Source organism: Acipenser ruthenus, chromosome 2 (assembly GCF_902713425.1).
Source record: "Acipenser ruthenus chromosome 2, fAciRut3.2 maternal haplotype, whole genome shotgun sequence".
Classification (NCBI taxonomy): domain Eukaryota; kingdom Metazoa; phylum Chordata; class Actinopteri; order Acipenseriformes; family Acipenseridae; genus Acipenser; species Acipenser ruthenus.
The window spans coordinates 3,352,779-3,368,410 of record NC_081190.1 but is presented as its reverse complement, the minus strand read 5'-3'; the positions used below and the strand labels follow the sequence as shown (position 1 = coordinate 3,368,410).

At 40.2% G+C, this 15,632-nt stretch overlaps 1 protein-coding gene across 4 annotated transcripts; it reads left to right on the top strand.

The window, feature by feature from the left end:
- The first annotated feature begins 198 nt into the window (after nt 1-198).
- Nucleotides 199-14,524, top strand: LOC117403913 (occludin-like). 4 transcript variants are annotated; one of them, XM_058986513.1, is made up of 10 exons: nt 199-361; nt 763-807; nt 3,863-3,996; nt 5,211-5,898; nt 6,879-7,040; nt 11,272-11,381; nt 11,892-12,092; nt 12,530-12,701; nt 13,075-13,116; nt 13,432-14,524. In XM_058986513.1, the coding sequence occupies exons 3-10, from the start codon at nt 3,944-3,946 to the stop codon at nt 13,525-13,527; spliced, it is 1,524 nt and encodes a 507-aa protein (XP_058842496.1). In that variant the 5' UTR covers nt 199-361; nt 763-807; nt 3,863-3,943; the 3' UTR covers nt 13,528-14,524. The 4 variants fall into 4 exon arrangements, with proteins under 4 accessions (XP_058842496.1, XP_034784150.2, XP_058842502.1 ...); XM_058986519.1 differs by lacking the exon at nt 199-361 and adding an exon at nt 470-637; XM_034928259.2 differs by lacking the exon at nt 763-807.
- Nucleotides 14,525-15,632: the final 1,108 nt, after the last annotated feature.

Sequence of the window (15,632 nt, the reverse complement as noted above, 5' to 3'; positions counted from 1 at the left end):
CTCCTTGTCCTTTATAATATAAATACAGGTGCTGTACTGTGCCTTGAATGTGCCTCAGTAATACCTTGTGGAATAACCTGTTGGGATAGCTTTTCACGGTTCACTTGATGCGCGGTAGTAATGGGAAGCTCTCATCAGCCAATGAAGGAGCGCAGCTGGCTAACAAACCTGTTTTGCTTCTCGGTGGGGCAGTAATGTGAAACCTGGATCCGCCCCTGCCCAGTCCTTCCTCACATCGCTGCAGGGTGTGCCGTCTCATTATTACATTACTCATTAGCATAGCTTACAAGTTTCGAGTGAGGACGTAAACAGCAGGCAGGTGTGTTGAAATTGAAACACAGAGCATCAGCTAACGAACCCTGTAAGTGTATTCAACAATGTATTTATTTACAATATTTGATGGTTAATTAAAAAAAGATGAATAATTAACCGTAGGTTCTTGTTAATAAGGGTGGAAGAAGTTACGAGTCGCATTCACATTGTGTTGGTAATTTTTGAAAAGCTCTTTCCAAAAACTGGGATGCATTCAACACTAGCTTGATACCGTGTTGCTTATGGATCCGTGCCAAGTTGTTTAACCTGTTTAGTTGTTTTGGTTTGATACAAGGCGACAGGGATAGAGCGCAGGTATGGAAAGGTATGGAGTTTGTGATGCTGTGATATTGTTTACTTGATTGTATAAGTTTAAATGCTGTAGTGGTTGAGTGGAGTCTTGGAAGAATGCGTTTATTCAGATAACTAGCGAAAGCCTTTTCTCTTCAGGTAACTTCGCAGTTAGGTAAAGTCGGGGTGCTGTGGAAAATTTAGGTAAGTTTAAAAATGTTGACTAGTTTGACTAGGTACATGACTAGAAATAGGCCTACTTATTCATATTTCTAACAACATTAATGATGGCTTTTGCTGTTGTAAAACATCAGTTTTTCCATGTAGTAGACATACACACATTGTCTTGTTTCACGTGATATTATTATTTTTTTTTAATTCCAGTTAATTTCCTTAATAGCAAAATTTCTTTGGACATTAATATTGCATATCCTGCCTGGTGATGTACATACAAACTGTAGAACGGCATCTTCGTGTTAGTTCGTGTTTAAAAATATCAGCAAATTACAGAATTGCTATTAATTTTACCTCCGTACAGGGCTACAGTACAATGCAATCAAATATATTAAAGACCAACTGTATGATGGGATTGCCTGTAATGGTCTTTATTTATTTACTATTCCACGTGTTACATACAGACCACTTAAGACCTGAGTGAGTACAGATCTCTACTGTAGAAATAAAGTCGGGACCACCGAGGAGACCTGTAAGCAAATGCGGTCGTGGATTTAAACAGAGTTTTTATAAGTAGACTTACCAATATGAATAATACAAAAATGAGGAATCATTTGTAGTGTTATTTGAGACAATTACTTACATTTCTTATTTAAGGAAAAAACAGTCCTGAGGCTTTTGTCCCTGAATGTGGTGGCTCCAAGGAAACAGGTTTAGACCGGTATAGACCGTTCCTGTGTGCATCAGGTAACCGCAACCAGGGAAGTTAAAGCAAAATATCTGGAAATATATTAACAAAGGTAATGCAAAGAAGGCAGGTAAGTGTGCTGTGACTTAAGCATCGCCCCAATAAGAGTAAAAGGGGTTCAGTGTAGGGAACAGGAATACAGAAAGTGGGGCTACCTGTCAGAGAAGACCCCCCTGTTCTAGGTTACCAGCTGCACCAAGAATTGAAGGTGGAATGGCAGGGGCAGGTTTTACTCGTAGGGTACAGGATACAAATAGCTTGCTCTTTCTAGAAAAATAAATAAATAAAAATACATTGGCATATAGCAGGGTTAGAAACTCGCACTGGCCCTGCACCCAGTCCTGTGTTTCAAACAAACTCATTAAGGTACATGGGACATGTGTGTCCCACAAATAAAATGTGTTAACTTTTTATTTTATTTTTGCAGTGAGGCGCATAAACAGGGTTTAAAATGTACTGACAGGTTGGATCTGAAATCCAGGACTCGTGTGAGTTTCCAGCCCTGCTGATTTGTAAAGTGCATTGCTTGCTTGATGCATGTAGTTTACAGGTGTTTTGTAGTTTATTGTTGAACTTGTAAACCTCAGCCATGTGTTGTAAAAATCTTAGTTTTTTCTCGTATTCATGTTTGCTTTTGAGGTGCCTTTACACTTACAACTCGGACCTGAGCTGGTTTATGGATGATCAGATTAAAAGATTCTTCTCATTTGAGCCATCTGTTTACACTTGAGCACAGACCTAGGGTGGCCCTGTGTGCGGGCCTACAGCCCCTGAACTGTGGTGCATGACCGATGACATCATCTTCACCACCTCTTGTGTGAAGACATTACCCCAAAACACAGAGGTGACCCTGTTTAAATCAACAAGCCTGTCATGTGTCACTTGTATACTCTACTTCAAGGTGGCCTGGCGTGCTAATTTAAGATTTCATTTGCCATCAGAAATGGAGTGAAGCATTGCAAACTTGCTTATTAGTACCGTCTACTTGAACGACTCCTCTCATAAATAAAAATAACACCTGTTTCTTGAAATTTCCACTTCCAAAGTCTCCTTCTGGGGTATGTGGATATTTAAAGAAACAGGTGTTATTGTCTACATTTTCACATCAGTATGACAACTCTTATGTAAATGTAAACAAAAGCCAAAAACTCATTTGTTTTAATAGCTGTAAAGAAACATCTGTGACTTTCAATTGTGTTCAATCTCGGGGGCTCCCGAGTGGCGCATCCAGTAAAGGCGCTCCGCGCGGAGTGCAGGATGTGCCCTATAGCCTGGAGATCGCAGGTTCGAATCCAGGCTATGTCACAGCTGACCGTGACCGGGAGTTCCTAGGGGGCGGCGCACAATTGGCTGAGCGCTGCCCGGGTAGGGAGGGCTTAGGTCGGCAGGGGAATCCACGGCTCACCGCGCATCAGCGACCCCTGTGGCCGATAGGGCGCCTGTGGCTCTGCAGCGGAGCCGCCAGATCTGTGTTGTCCTCCGGCACTATAGGTCTGGTGGCATTGCTGTGGATCTGCAGTGCGAAAAATGACGGCTTGGCAGGAGCACGTTTCGGAGGACGCGTGTTCCAGCCTCCGTTTCCCGAGTCGGCGCGGGGGTTGCGAGCGGTGAGCCGAGGATACAGATAATAATTGGGCATGCTAAATTGGGGTGAAAACCGGGGTAAAATAATTGGCGACGACTAAATTTATAAAAAAAATAAATAAATAAATTGTGTTCAATCTCCTCCCAGAACTCGTGTATTCACCATATGCTAACAACTCATCACAGTACTACCAATGACACTTTTAAATAACCAAATAAAGCCTTTCATAAATCAAAAGCATGCTTAAAAAATGTTTTTAAAAAAGAGCAAAGCAGGCTTAAGTGGCTAGTGCAAACGGTGTTGAAGTCATGTGCTGGTCAGGCTTATCTTGCTGAAATGCAGACCCCCTATAGTGTCCCTCTTATTTACACAGTTGATTACTTTGCTAGCACATCCATTGTAACTACTATTAAGCCTTTACAAATACAGATCCTGTATTTATCAGGGACAATCGCTACATCTGACTTATCAAATTTTCAGAGGCCTTCGTTGATTTCTTCAGTATCATTTGTTCATTTCTTTTTAACAATAATAAGCACTCAGGTTTCAGGTACTTGGGGAAACTGTACAGAGTTTCCCAGTCCGGGACTAGTCCCTGAGAGGACTGGAATTGGAAACCACGAGCGATCGGGTTATTTGCGTTACTTAAAAGAACAAAACACTTACGTCTGTATGTGCATTTTTAGTATACGTGATATAGTCAGATAGATATGCTGCAGAATCCAATATTGAACCTGTTTTCTGGATTTTAGGAACTGCAGCACTGAGAGATTGAAGAAATCGGGAACGTTTTTTCAGTCGAGGGGAACCAGCTGAAGTTTCTGGGAACCAAAATGTCTTCAAAACCATATGGAAGCCCTCCGCCCTATCAGCCTGGGAGTGGATAGTAAGTAGCTTTTTATTTTGTAGAACAACCTGGTCCTCCTTCTACATGTGAAAATGATTAAGCAGCTGATTTAAGAACATAAGGAAATTTACAAACTATAGCCATCCAGCCCGACTGAACTCATCTGGTTCCCAGCAACTGACTGATCTCTCAACTGTCAAGTTTGGTCTTAAAGGATCCAGGTGATTCAACATCAACAGCGTGGCTCGGTACTTCCAAACCCTCACTCTCTGTGTGAAGATGTGTCTACTTTAGCTACTGATTTCTTAGCCTTTAATGAAAAGCCTTGTAGATTTAAGGTTTTGTGTTTCTAAATCAGAGAGTTAAATCAAGACCGCTTGAAACAAACTGAATTATCGCAGGTTCCACATGCACCGGTCTGTAGCGCTGTCTTCCAATGAGAACACACAGTACCTGTGACAATTACCAAAGCAAAGTTATGAGTTTGTTCATCCCAGTCCGGTATCTGTTACACAGAAGTTGCTGCAGGCAGATAGCAGGAACATACAGTCTCTTCTAAAAATAAGGGAACATGATCAAACACGTCTACAGTGGTTCAGGACAAGTACACCCAAGTGCCATTTTTGTAGTTGCCCATGTGATCTAGAGATACAGGTCATTCTGACTAATGCACATTGACTAGTCAAAATTGAATTGGCAGTTGAGCACGTTTTAAATCATCTACAGTACACTGAAGGATCACTACCTGTGCAGCAGGTATAAGCGTCCTGTTGATGCCTGACCCTTAAAATCCTGCTGTATATGCAGCAAAGCGAGTTTCATGTTTCAGGTAGGGATCTGATACCTGTAGCACAGGAAGTGAATCTACAGTGTGGTGGCAGCAGTGTTAAATGGACTTCACCAGGTTCAAAGTGAAAATAAATACAACTTAAATATTTCTACTTTTTGTCTTAGTGATGGGGTGCTCCAAGTCTGTATTTTTTTTAAATTGGGGAATAAATACTTCTGTACAGTATGTGTATGAAGGGACTATTTTGGCCAGCAAGATTGAATAACAATTCATCCATAACTTAACACCCAATAATACGTAACAGACCCTGATTTAGCACTAATCCTAATGTTACTTTAGGTAAGACTGTCCAAGATTAATCATTATTTATTCAAGACGTCTTTGTCAAAACATTTGTCTAAACTTATTGCTAAATGTATTTTCGCTCAGTCGTTGTATTGATCTGAAATACATTTTCTTGCAGCAACCCATCAAACTATGCACCGAGCAGAGACGTGTACGGGGAGCCTATGGGTTCCCAGCCTGCATTCTCCTACTATCCAGAGGAGGAGCAGGAACAGAATTTCTACAAGTGGACCTCCCCGCCAGGAATCATCAAGATCCTCGCCGTAATCATCGTCATCCTGTGTGTCGGCATCTTTGCCTGCATAGCTTCCACGCTGGCTTGGGACGTAGACATGGCCAACATGGGTGGCATGGGCATGGGCATGGGCACAGGAATCGGAGGGTACGGCGGATACGGGGGCGGCTTCGGCTCGGGATCCTCATCCTACGGCGGCTACACCGGGGCAGGAATGGGCGTTGGAGGCAACTACACCGACCCTCGCACAGCCAAGGGCTTCCTGATTGCCATGGCTGCCATTTGCTTTATCGGGATGCTGGCGGTGTTCATCATCACTGTCTCCAGGTCGAACATAGCCAGGTCTCGAAAGTTCTACCTGGGTGTGACCATCTCCTGCGCCATCCTTGCCATCATGATGTTCATCGCCACCATCGTCTACCTCATTGGGGTGAACCCCACTGCGCAGGCCGCTGGCTCCGCCTTCTACAACCAAGTGCTCATGCTGTGCGCGCAGTTCCAGAACCCGCAGCAATCGGGGATCTTCATCAACCAGTATCTGTACCACTACTGCGTCGTGGAACCACAAGAGGTTGGTAGATTGCAGTTTATTTGACGTTATTTCAAAGAACCCACAACTCCGTTACAAAGCACTCCAATAGTGGCAAAATTAGAAATACTAAAAAAAAAACCTCAATAAATTCAATGTCGAGCGGTTCAACGCTGTCATTTGAGTTTCCTTTAGTTTTTCTGATTTGCTTCAAAGATGGCCCAAAGCTGGTTGCACAAGCTGATTTCACTTGTAATCTGGTGTTCTCAAAGCATTGTCACCACCTATTTTGAATCGGGAGTACCTTCTTTCGGAATTGTTGGAAGAACTTGCTCGCCATGGTGTGTGGGTTCAGTATTTACTTTAAGATGTAATATAAATTGCTGTATCCTTCCAAGCCCTTTTACAATATGTGATCGTCACAAAGCAACCACTGCTGGTTTGACTGCAATTAAGAATTGTATCAAGCTCTCCTGTTGGCCAGCTGGTTCCTCATTCCAGACCAGGGTGAATTGAGTCAGTAGAATAGGAGGCTGTGGTCCGGTGGTTAAAGACCTCACTGTGTGACCCTGAGCAAGTCACTTAACCTCCTTGTGCTCTTTCGGGTGAGATGTTGTAAGTGACTCTGCAGCTGATGCATAGTTCACACACCCTAGTGTCTGTAAGTCGCCTTGGATAAAGGCGTCTGCTAAATAAACAAATAATAATAGAATGCCACATTGTAATTAATTGACACAAGAGGTCCCCAGTTGGTGCCCATGAGCTGAAATGACCTCTATAGGAAACGACAAACATGTTTAAGAAAGAACAGAAATTGCTGTAGTTTTATATTGAAGCATAATAGTGTTTAACTAACTGTTAGAATGCTGAGTTGAAATACAAACTCATACAATCCCTATTTAATTAGTCTTTGTAGGGTTTTAAATTGTTGCTCCGTGGGTATTGCTGTAATGGTGTTTATAAACCGATGTGACGTTTGTACAGTTTTGTAGTTGAACCCCGAATTCTGTTTGTCTTTCAAGGCCATTGCCATCGTGTTTGGCATGATCGTCACTGTGGCATTGGCCATTATGATTTTCTTTGCTGTGAAAACACGCGGCAAGATGAATAAATATGGGAAAATGAACATCAACTGGGAAAAGGAGCATGTTCCAGTCGAAGGAACAGCCAATGTCGAGGATTGGGTAAGTCACATTATTACTTGTGCATCTCACACAATAAACCTTGGTGGCTCTAATTTGTTACATACGCTACTGACCAGTATTTGATTAAGTGTTTGTAAAATGTGTTTTGTTTTTTTTACACTATTCTGATCTGATAGAAGCTGTGAATATATTAAGCATTAGATTTGCATGTTATTAGCAAGCATGCACAAAGTGTTAATTCTGTAGCTGATATTACTTGTAGCAGCAGGAGGGTTTTCCAGGTGGTGGTAAATGCAGTGCATCCACATGTTCCCTGTGAATAATCCCACATGTGTTAATGCTGGGGTTGAAACGTGGTTTGAGGTAGCAGCCGGATCACTATGGGCTTTAAACATGACTCGGAGATGATGAAAGGCAGGGTTCATTGCAAGGAATGCAGTGAGAGTTTCTGGGTGTGGCTTGGACAGTTTCACCGACCGCTATGTTCTATAGTAAACAGTGTGGCAGTCATTCAGTTTCCAGGGTATTTAAGTACACTATTACAACAGTTTACAACTATTACAACTTAATTCTTAATAAAAGAGAAAAACCGAATCGGACTAGAGCATTATTGACTGGTGAAGTTTTTAGTCTGATGTCATACAGTGTCTCTTGGTTGTAGTAGTATTATTATTTATTATTATTATTATTATTATTATTATTTTCTGTTTGTTCTTTTTGCTGCAGTTTAATATAGTTTTAGATTAACCCCAGTTATGTTTAGGTAAACATCATGTTGGATTAGGTAAAGCTCAAATTGAAAAAGCTGATGTTTATCTTGACAAGCCCCATGGCTGTTGGGTGTAACAAAGACCTGCAATAATAAAGTCTCTGCAGATTGGATGTGATTAGAAATTCCAGTCTCCTCAATCAGTTCGGTTAAGAGGAACATCACAATTGTTCAGCTCTGCATTAACCCCTTGACTGCCATCATACTTTATAATATTTCCTGTTATGGTCTAAGTTAATTGATTTCTTTTATTTTTGCTAAATGACTGATTGTCAAAGTGACGTTGATCACTGTCATTATCTCCTGTCAGTTCAGGGTGCTTGTTTCCGTACAGAGCTGAGGTTTCCAGTGTATCCAAAGCAAGATCGTGTGCTGAGTGTTTATGGATACAAATCATCTCAGAATGCCGTGGCCAAGCATGTTCAATAAAAGCACATGGGTTTTATCTAAACTTTAACATTTTAAAATGGCTAGATGCCTAGTTTATTCTCAAATTTGATAGACCAATGAAAACTGTAAACGAAACCAATGACTGAACAGTATATTCATATGAATGTGGTTTTATTTAGCATGCTGTGTATTGGCATTCTCCTATATTCGGTATGATTTTTAATTCATCTTATTTCCTTAAAATAAATTCTCGCTTATCGTAGAAGATCTTTTTGCTTTCAAAATCCTGCCTACATGGAAGCACGCAGTGCTATGCTAGTGTAAACAGACAGGAGAGAGTGAGTGCAATTGAATACCTTGACCGATGACCAGTCCCTTCATAAGTTAAATAAAACAATCAAGGGTAATTGAAGAAAAATAATTAGAGTAGAATCGTGGCACGTGGTAACTTTATAATCGCAGCCGTGGGGGGGGACGTATGTTCCAGACATAACTGCACACCTTTCCTTGAAGTTCACGAGTTTATCTAATATCCACGGACAGGTTTATTTGCATTACGGACTCGTTTCAGTTGCTTTACTCCCTTGCACCAGCCTATCTGGTGATGCTATCAGTCAGGTGCTTCAGTTTCATGCCTGCTGGCGAGCCTGTAGAACAGGTTTAGAAAACCGGAACAAACCGGAACAAACTTCAGCAATACCACTTTACAATGCCAACGTTGTGCCAAATCGTATCAGTGGAAGAATAGTGTCTCATTTGTAGTACGAACACACGCGCAGTCATGCAAATTCATCTGCGCATGCTGAGAATATTTTATCCTCAATCTTTGCCAAAAACTGTCACCTTTTCATTTTGAATCGGTACATGAAATTGGAAGAACAGGTTTTAGAAAACATTTAACTTTTTTAACGGAGGGTAAATACCCTATGGGATATGCTAATTGTTACATGAATATGGAACAACCCTAATTGTTGAAAAAATCAACAGACTTTTAAGAATTTCTGCTGACAAGTTCTCTTTGGAAGGCAGCAAACTACAGTACAGAACCCACCAGATTAGTCTTGAGTTTTTCTTTTAACAATTTGACACCTTAATGAAAAGTTATGCTTGTCATGTTTCATAGAATTTGTAATCCGTATTAGAATAGTCCTATTCCGTGTGTGACCTGCTCATAGTCATAAACGTACCAGTAATGAGTACTGTCTGCGGTTGTCGTAGGTTACAGCAATAGTAAAATTCATAATTCAATTATAATATAAACAAACTAAAAGTAGTTATTTTAAATTACCCCAGTGTACGAAAATAAAAAAAAAATCCTAAAAAACAAGGCTTAAAAAACCCAGCGTTTGATCGGAAGCGATACTGAATAGACGTCGTCGATTGGGAAACCCTTTTAATTAAGAAGAGGAAGGTAGTGTCGACACAAGCCATCGAATGAAATCATTGAAATAACATGAACTTTAAGCTATTAGACTAATTAAATGCAAGAGAGTCACTGTATGTAAAGCAGCCCAGTTTTATCAACACAATTAAAATATCAAATCAATATGATGGTTGCATCTGTTGCACATTGTTACTTCAGTTGTACTCTTCAATGAGACACACTATTTGGCAGGGAGACGGATTTCGCACTAATAGTGCCAAATACTGCCATGTGTCTTTTAACCCAAAACTACACTGAACATACGTTGTTAACCCACTGATTTATTTAAAGAAAAGTAATGATTTCAGTGTTGCACAGCCAGGCACGTGTGTGCTTCCTCCCCATGCCTTTGCACTTGTATCAGAATAATAGAGAGATATTAAAGTACAAATTGTTATAATTCCAGTTGAATTTATTTATTTCCTTTTCTCCTTTTGAATAAATTACAGTTATGACTATTATATTTCTTTATTTACGGAGTTTGATCTTGCAAAGTCATCTGAGGTTTGGTGTTGAATTCTTCTGCAAAGAATGACAACCATAGGCTTATTAATAATGTATTGCATAGCAGTTTCACCCATTCCAGGTTGTAAAACAAGCTTGATTAGCCACAATGTATCAGTAACAATCTTAAATGTAGTGCTATGTGAACTGTGATGCTAGATATATCTATATGTATATATCAAGGAGGTTGTGTGGTCCACTGCCTCCCTCTTTTTTAGCGTTAAAAAAAAAAAAAAAAAAAAAAATCAAGACAATACCTGTCTTGATTTTTACATCAAACTTTCTTGTCATTCACTACCCCCTCCCTGCCGCCCCAATGCTAGGTTTAAGAGTTTAACACAACCCACGATGACTCACATCAAATATCTGAGTTGTTTATTTCTGAGTTGTGGTTCAGATGTGTTTGTAATTCTGAGGTTAACAGACTGCTGACTCGAGAAATGGAAAGGTACAGAGACTCACAAAGGGACGAGGAAGGAGTGGCTTTCTATTATTGGAAGCAGGGCCTCTGGGAATCTGACACCTGAACCCAACCCCCTCCCCCGGGTAACGCTCCTTTCCTGTAGGCCCTCTCTCTATTATACATGCCTACCTTCTACTGGATCACATGAGTCCCCTGAACCTGCACAAATCTACCGTCTCGTTGCATTGAAAACAAGACTTCTCTAGGCCTAGTTCTGAAAAGCGGCCCCTTCTAATGTATCGAACGAACTGAGTTTGCACCACTTGGACAGTGTCTCAGACTACTGACAGTGCAAAGAGAAAAATCTTCAAATATTCAAACAAACACGGCTTGAATTGTATCCGGTGGCAAAAATGACCACGTTAATGTAACATCATTTATAAATGACTGTATCAAGAAGGTATTAAACAAATGAAACCCAAACCAATGGTCAACGATACGCATTATTGTTGAAGTCAAAGAATATTCAAATATTATTCTACATGTTCATCCCAGCACTCATTATGTAGTATTTTACAAAAGGGTAGCAGCCAATGTAAATCTCATAGGGTATACAATACACAATACAGTACTGCTGATAAAACTACACCAAACAACTCATGCACGCACACTTTAATGAATAGCTGCCCCTGCATGTGGTGTTTATTTGTAATACAGTGGAGTAGTTGTCTTTTGTATGTATTGAATTGATAATGGGAAGTAATGATCATTCTCCCCACAGGTAAACAATGTGACGGGAGAGCCAGATGATCTGATGTCCAACTATCCGGAGAAATTCAACGGCTCAATGTGTGTGGTGGATGAGGAGCCCAGCAGAGACCAGTCCCCCCCGTGAGTGCAGTGTCTCGCTTTCACTGGAGTGACCTAACGGCTTAATAGCATCCCAGCATGGTGCTTATGGTGGCACTGTTTTAATGTACAGTATTGTATTGGTGACCATCAGGTGTATAATTTGAGAGCAGGAATGTATGTCGTAATTCCTCAGAAATCTGCTATGCAAGAATACTGTGAGTCAGTCCCAGGTTGAAAGGTAGCGTTGGGGCTGTGTGCCAGAATTCCTGGAACACTTTTCTTCAGGGGGAGGGCGGTCTTCCCCTGAACACATTGCAGGTGTGGTTGTGTGTGTGTGTTTGGATGTGTGTGTGTTTTTTTTTTTTTTTTTTTTTTTTTTCGTAGCTCATCTTCCTGCAAGACTTGAAGTCTGCAGTTTCAGTGGCAGCTGAATATTTAGATTTATGATCTGTGATGTATTTCTACAGCAGAAGCCTCCCAGTGACTTTCCCTTAATTGATGGAAGTTATTACGCGTTCTGAATGGATTTATTTCTTGTTTTCTCAACAGTCCTAAAGTGTCGGCTCCTCTGATGAGCATGCCGCCCCCCAACGTGTACAGCAGCAGCTCGGAGGGCCCGTCGACTCAGAGGAAGCCGCCCAAGAAGAGGAGACCAGGCCGGGCCAGGAAAGCAGACACACAGGACTACGAGACAGACTACACCACCGGAGCGGAGTCCGGGGAGGAGCTGGACAACGACGACCTTGAAAGGTAACGATGCTGCTACAGCAGGGACATGCTGCAGATCACAATCCATGAAACGCTTGGAGGAAACAAAAGTGTCACTTAACGAGGGGGAAGTGTCTCAGTGCCTTTATTCCAGGGCGGGGATCATTCCTCCTTCTGACTGAGGACCCACCCCACCCAATGAATCCATAGAAATGTAACACTTTGTTCTCAACAGTCACCCCCTTTTTTCTTGTAACATGGCACCTGCAATTAGTTTGGGCAGTGGAACTGTAGGTTTATAAAGGTGCAGTATGTCAAGGTAGTACCGTTCGTGTTGCATTGAAAATCATGTAAACCCAGGAACCGAACTGCAGCGTTCGTGTCAGTCATTAATCAGTTACTGTGACTGACACATCCTTAACTGCACTTGGCTAGTTTCTCATTAGAGATTGATGATGCTGATGTCTGTTTGGTTGCAGCGAGTACCCTCCGATCACTGGAGTCCAGCAGAGGCAGGAATACAAGCGCGAGTTTGACGCTGACCTGCAGGAATACAAGAAGCTGCAGGCGGAGATGGACGAAATCAACAAGGACCTGTCTCAGCTGGACAGACAGCTGGATGAGCTGCAGGAGGGGACGCAGGAGTACGAGGTGAGCGTCTCCCAACTGCAGGAAAGCGAAAGGCTCTGAGTTTACACTGAAGGGATAACCAGCATTTAGGGATGGAGAGCGCAGATGAATCCAGGGCTACTTGTGTCCAGACTTTATCAAATATGCATGTAATATATTAATATTGGCATTCGTGTTTATACAGTGGTAACTAAACGTTTAAAATTAACATAGTAGTATAAATGTTGCAAATTGGACAGAATCCAACATGCTGTCCTGGGGCTGCATCTATAAAATGGAATTTAATTTGATGCATTAATTTACATGTGAAAAAAGTGTGCATAAGCAGTTTCATATATATATAATTTTTGTTTAATTCTGTAAGATCAATAATTTTTTATTTATTCTTTCCCAGTCTGTTGCTGATGAATTTTACTTATTAAAGGACAAAAAGAAAGTAAGTGTTTTTAAATTTTAAAAAAAAGAAAGAAAGAAAGAAAATGTCTTCAATTACGAGATGTGAAGTGACACACTAAGTGTGTTGTGTATTTATTTTTGTGTGGACTTTTTCTGTTAGTCCTGTACATTCTATCCTGTGTGTTACTGCAATTGATAGAAGTATGCACAGGTCAATGTATTAGGATAATGCTAAACTAATAGCAACTTCATACAATAAATACCTATTTTAGTAATTTACTTGATACAAAACCAAACGGCACATGTATTAATTATATTAGTATTAATATTATTAACTAATATTCTTTTATTTCAGTCTGCCGATTATCAGAAGAAAAAACAGCGCTGCAAATACCTGAAAGCAAAACTCTCTCACATCAAGAAGGTGGTCGCTGACTACGACCGATCATAAACATCCCAATCTACAGTCTACCCAACACAGCCTCATTGATAACAACCTTGAATCTGTGAGGATGGCGAGGAGGAGAAAACACACACACACACACATACAGGCCATTCAGCTGTGTGCTCGTGATTTGTATGCAATTTTTGTATGTGGTTTTAATTAATTAATTAAATAAATAAATAGAATATTTGGAGAAAGATGATCAATACAATGTTATAGTGCTTGCCTTGTTTTCTAACCTGTCCTAATTAACGTTAAGTGTGATCTGTTAAAAAGAACACACTACTGTTTTTTGTGAAATCACGTAATTGAATCTTTTAGCTGACAAGGTAACTGGGAGGGTTAAGGTTATGTAGACTTTCACAACCTTGCCTTTGTGTTCTGTTCGAATGCAGTGTGTAGCTTATTGGCCAGGGTCTTTGGTTATGAGTTGTTTTTTTATTGGGCGCACATTATTGGAGGTTAACTCTTTAAATTTGGCTACTGACCATTGATTGAACCCTCGGTCCTCAGCCTCCACAATCTGCTCTGCCTGTCACGGTTTCTGCACTGAAATAAGGATCGTTTTGCCGCGTTTATTGCTAGCAGTAGTTTGTAAAGACAGATGGACTCTTCCTCTGTCATGAGTTTGTTTTATTTTTCTGAAATAACTGGAATTGAACACATTTTGAAAAGTTTTGTAAATACAAATGTACGATTTGATATTTTTGATTATATTTTTAAAATGTCAATTTTTTAATTGCCTTTTATATTTGTTGTGTACATATTTTTTTTTAAATACATTGGTGGTGTTCATCTGTTTTTTTTTCCATCTCTTTGTATAGAGCCAAATAGTGTTAGTTTAAAAAAATAAAGAATACGTGAAAAGAGGGGTGGGTCAAATTACAGCTGTTGCAGTCTTCAAGGAATCATATTGTAGAAATTGAATTACCTGTAAGGTACAGTTTTCAGTAAATGTTTTAGCATTATATGTGAAATTTCATTAAAACTATAAAATTTCAAATCTGTGCCATTTGTCCCTTTTGTATTACAGGGATTTTTGCATTTGCCTTGTGCTGCATTTTAACTTTCCAGATTAAAATAGCTGTTTGTGTATCATTAATTGATGGCCGTGCAGACTGGATTTCCCCATGACCCTTATTGTTTTGTGTTTATAATGAACCTTCAGTTATCTTCTATGGCTCAGTTTGAGGAACATCTGATATGAAAAGAAATGGAAGATTTATGAGCAGAAGGAAAAAGTTAACAGGAACAATTACAGAAAGTGTGAATAGAATTTGTGTCCTCGTTTTGTCACTTTTATTACAGCATTTAAGAAATAGGGTCCATATTCCTTAAATGTTTTTATTGTGGACTTTATTAGCCTAACGGGTCCCTATAATGGTTGATGGAGAGGGAACTCGATACCAATCTCATATGTGCACACCGATAGCAGTGCCGACCCCAAGACCACCCTGGAGATCTGCAATCCTGATCGCTCCTACACTAACACTTTTAATAATGTATTATTCTTAACATACTTTCTTTTTGGCCCATTTGGCATAATGCATTCCCATCTAATTTGTATACATCAGTCTGGGTTGGTTAGTAAATACTTGAACCGTAGTGCATCGACTTTAATAGTTAGCGCCATCTGTTGGCAGACCCCAGAACGGTCACAATACCAGTTTCTGGCAAGAACACAAACTGTTTTTTCGAGTCACACTGTTCTAAATGCTTCTGTTGCACAGCGAGTTCATATTTACATTTCCCTGCTGTTTTAAACAGTAAGTAATTATCTTTTCCCTTAATATTTTATGATATTTGCTATTTAGATTTTTCAAGTCTCTTCTAACCTTCCTTTATTATACAGCTATGGCCAAAGGTTTTGCATCACCCAATAGAATTAACTAAATTTGCTTAATAAAGTCGAATGAAACCTGCTGAATAATGTTACGTTAACATATTGAATTAAATACTGCTTTGCAGTTTTCCATATACTTAACGAAAAGCTGACACAAGTGTTAGCCCTGTGATTAGTCTGGCTGCTCTGCTGTAGTCTCTCCAAGGCCACTATGCTCTTTTTTTATTTCAGGGACACCAGTTGAACACAGTGCGGTCCCACCAGGACT

What these genes read in the sequence shown, in the direction of transcription:
- LOC117403913 (XM_034928259.2), top strand. Translation starts at nt 3,944, where the DNA reads ATGTCTTCAAAACCATATGGAAGCCCTCCGCCCTATCAGCCTGGGAGT. An exon ending in TATCAGCCTGGGAGTGGATA is followed by an intron (nt 3,997 to 5,210) that starts GTAAGTAGCTTT and finishes ATTTTCTTGCAG; the next exon opens with CAACCCATCAAACTATGCAC. An exon ending in GACAACGACGACCTTGAAAG is followed by an intron (nt 12,093 to 12,529) that starts GTAACGATGCTG and finishes GTTTGGTTGCAG; the next exon opens with CGAGTACCCTCCGATCACTG.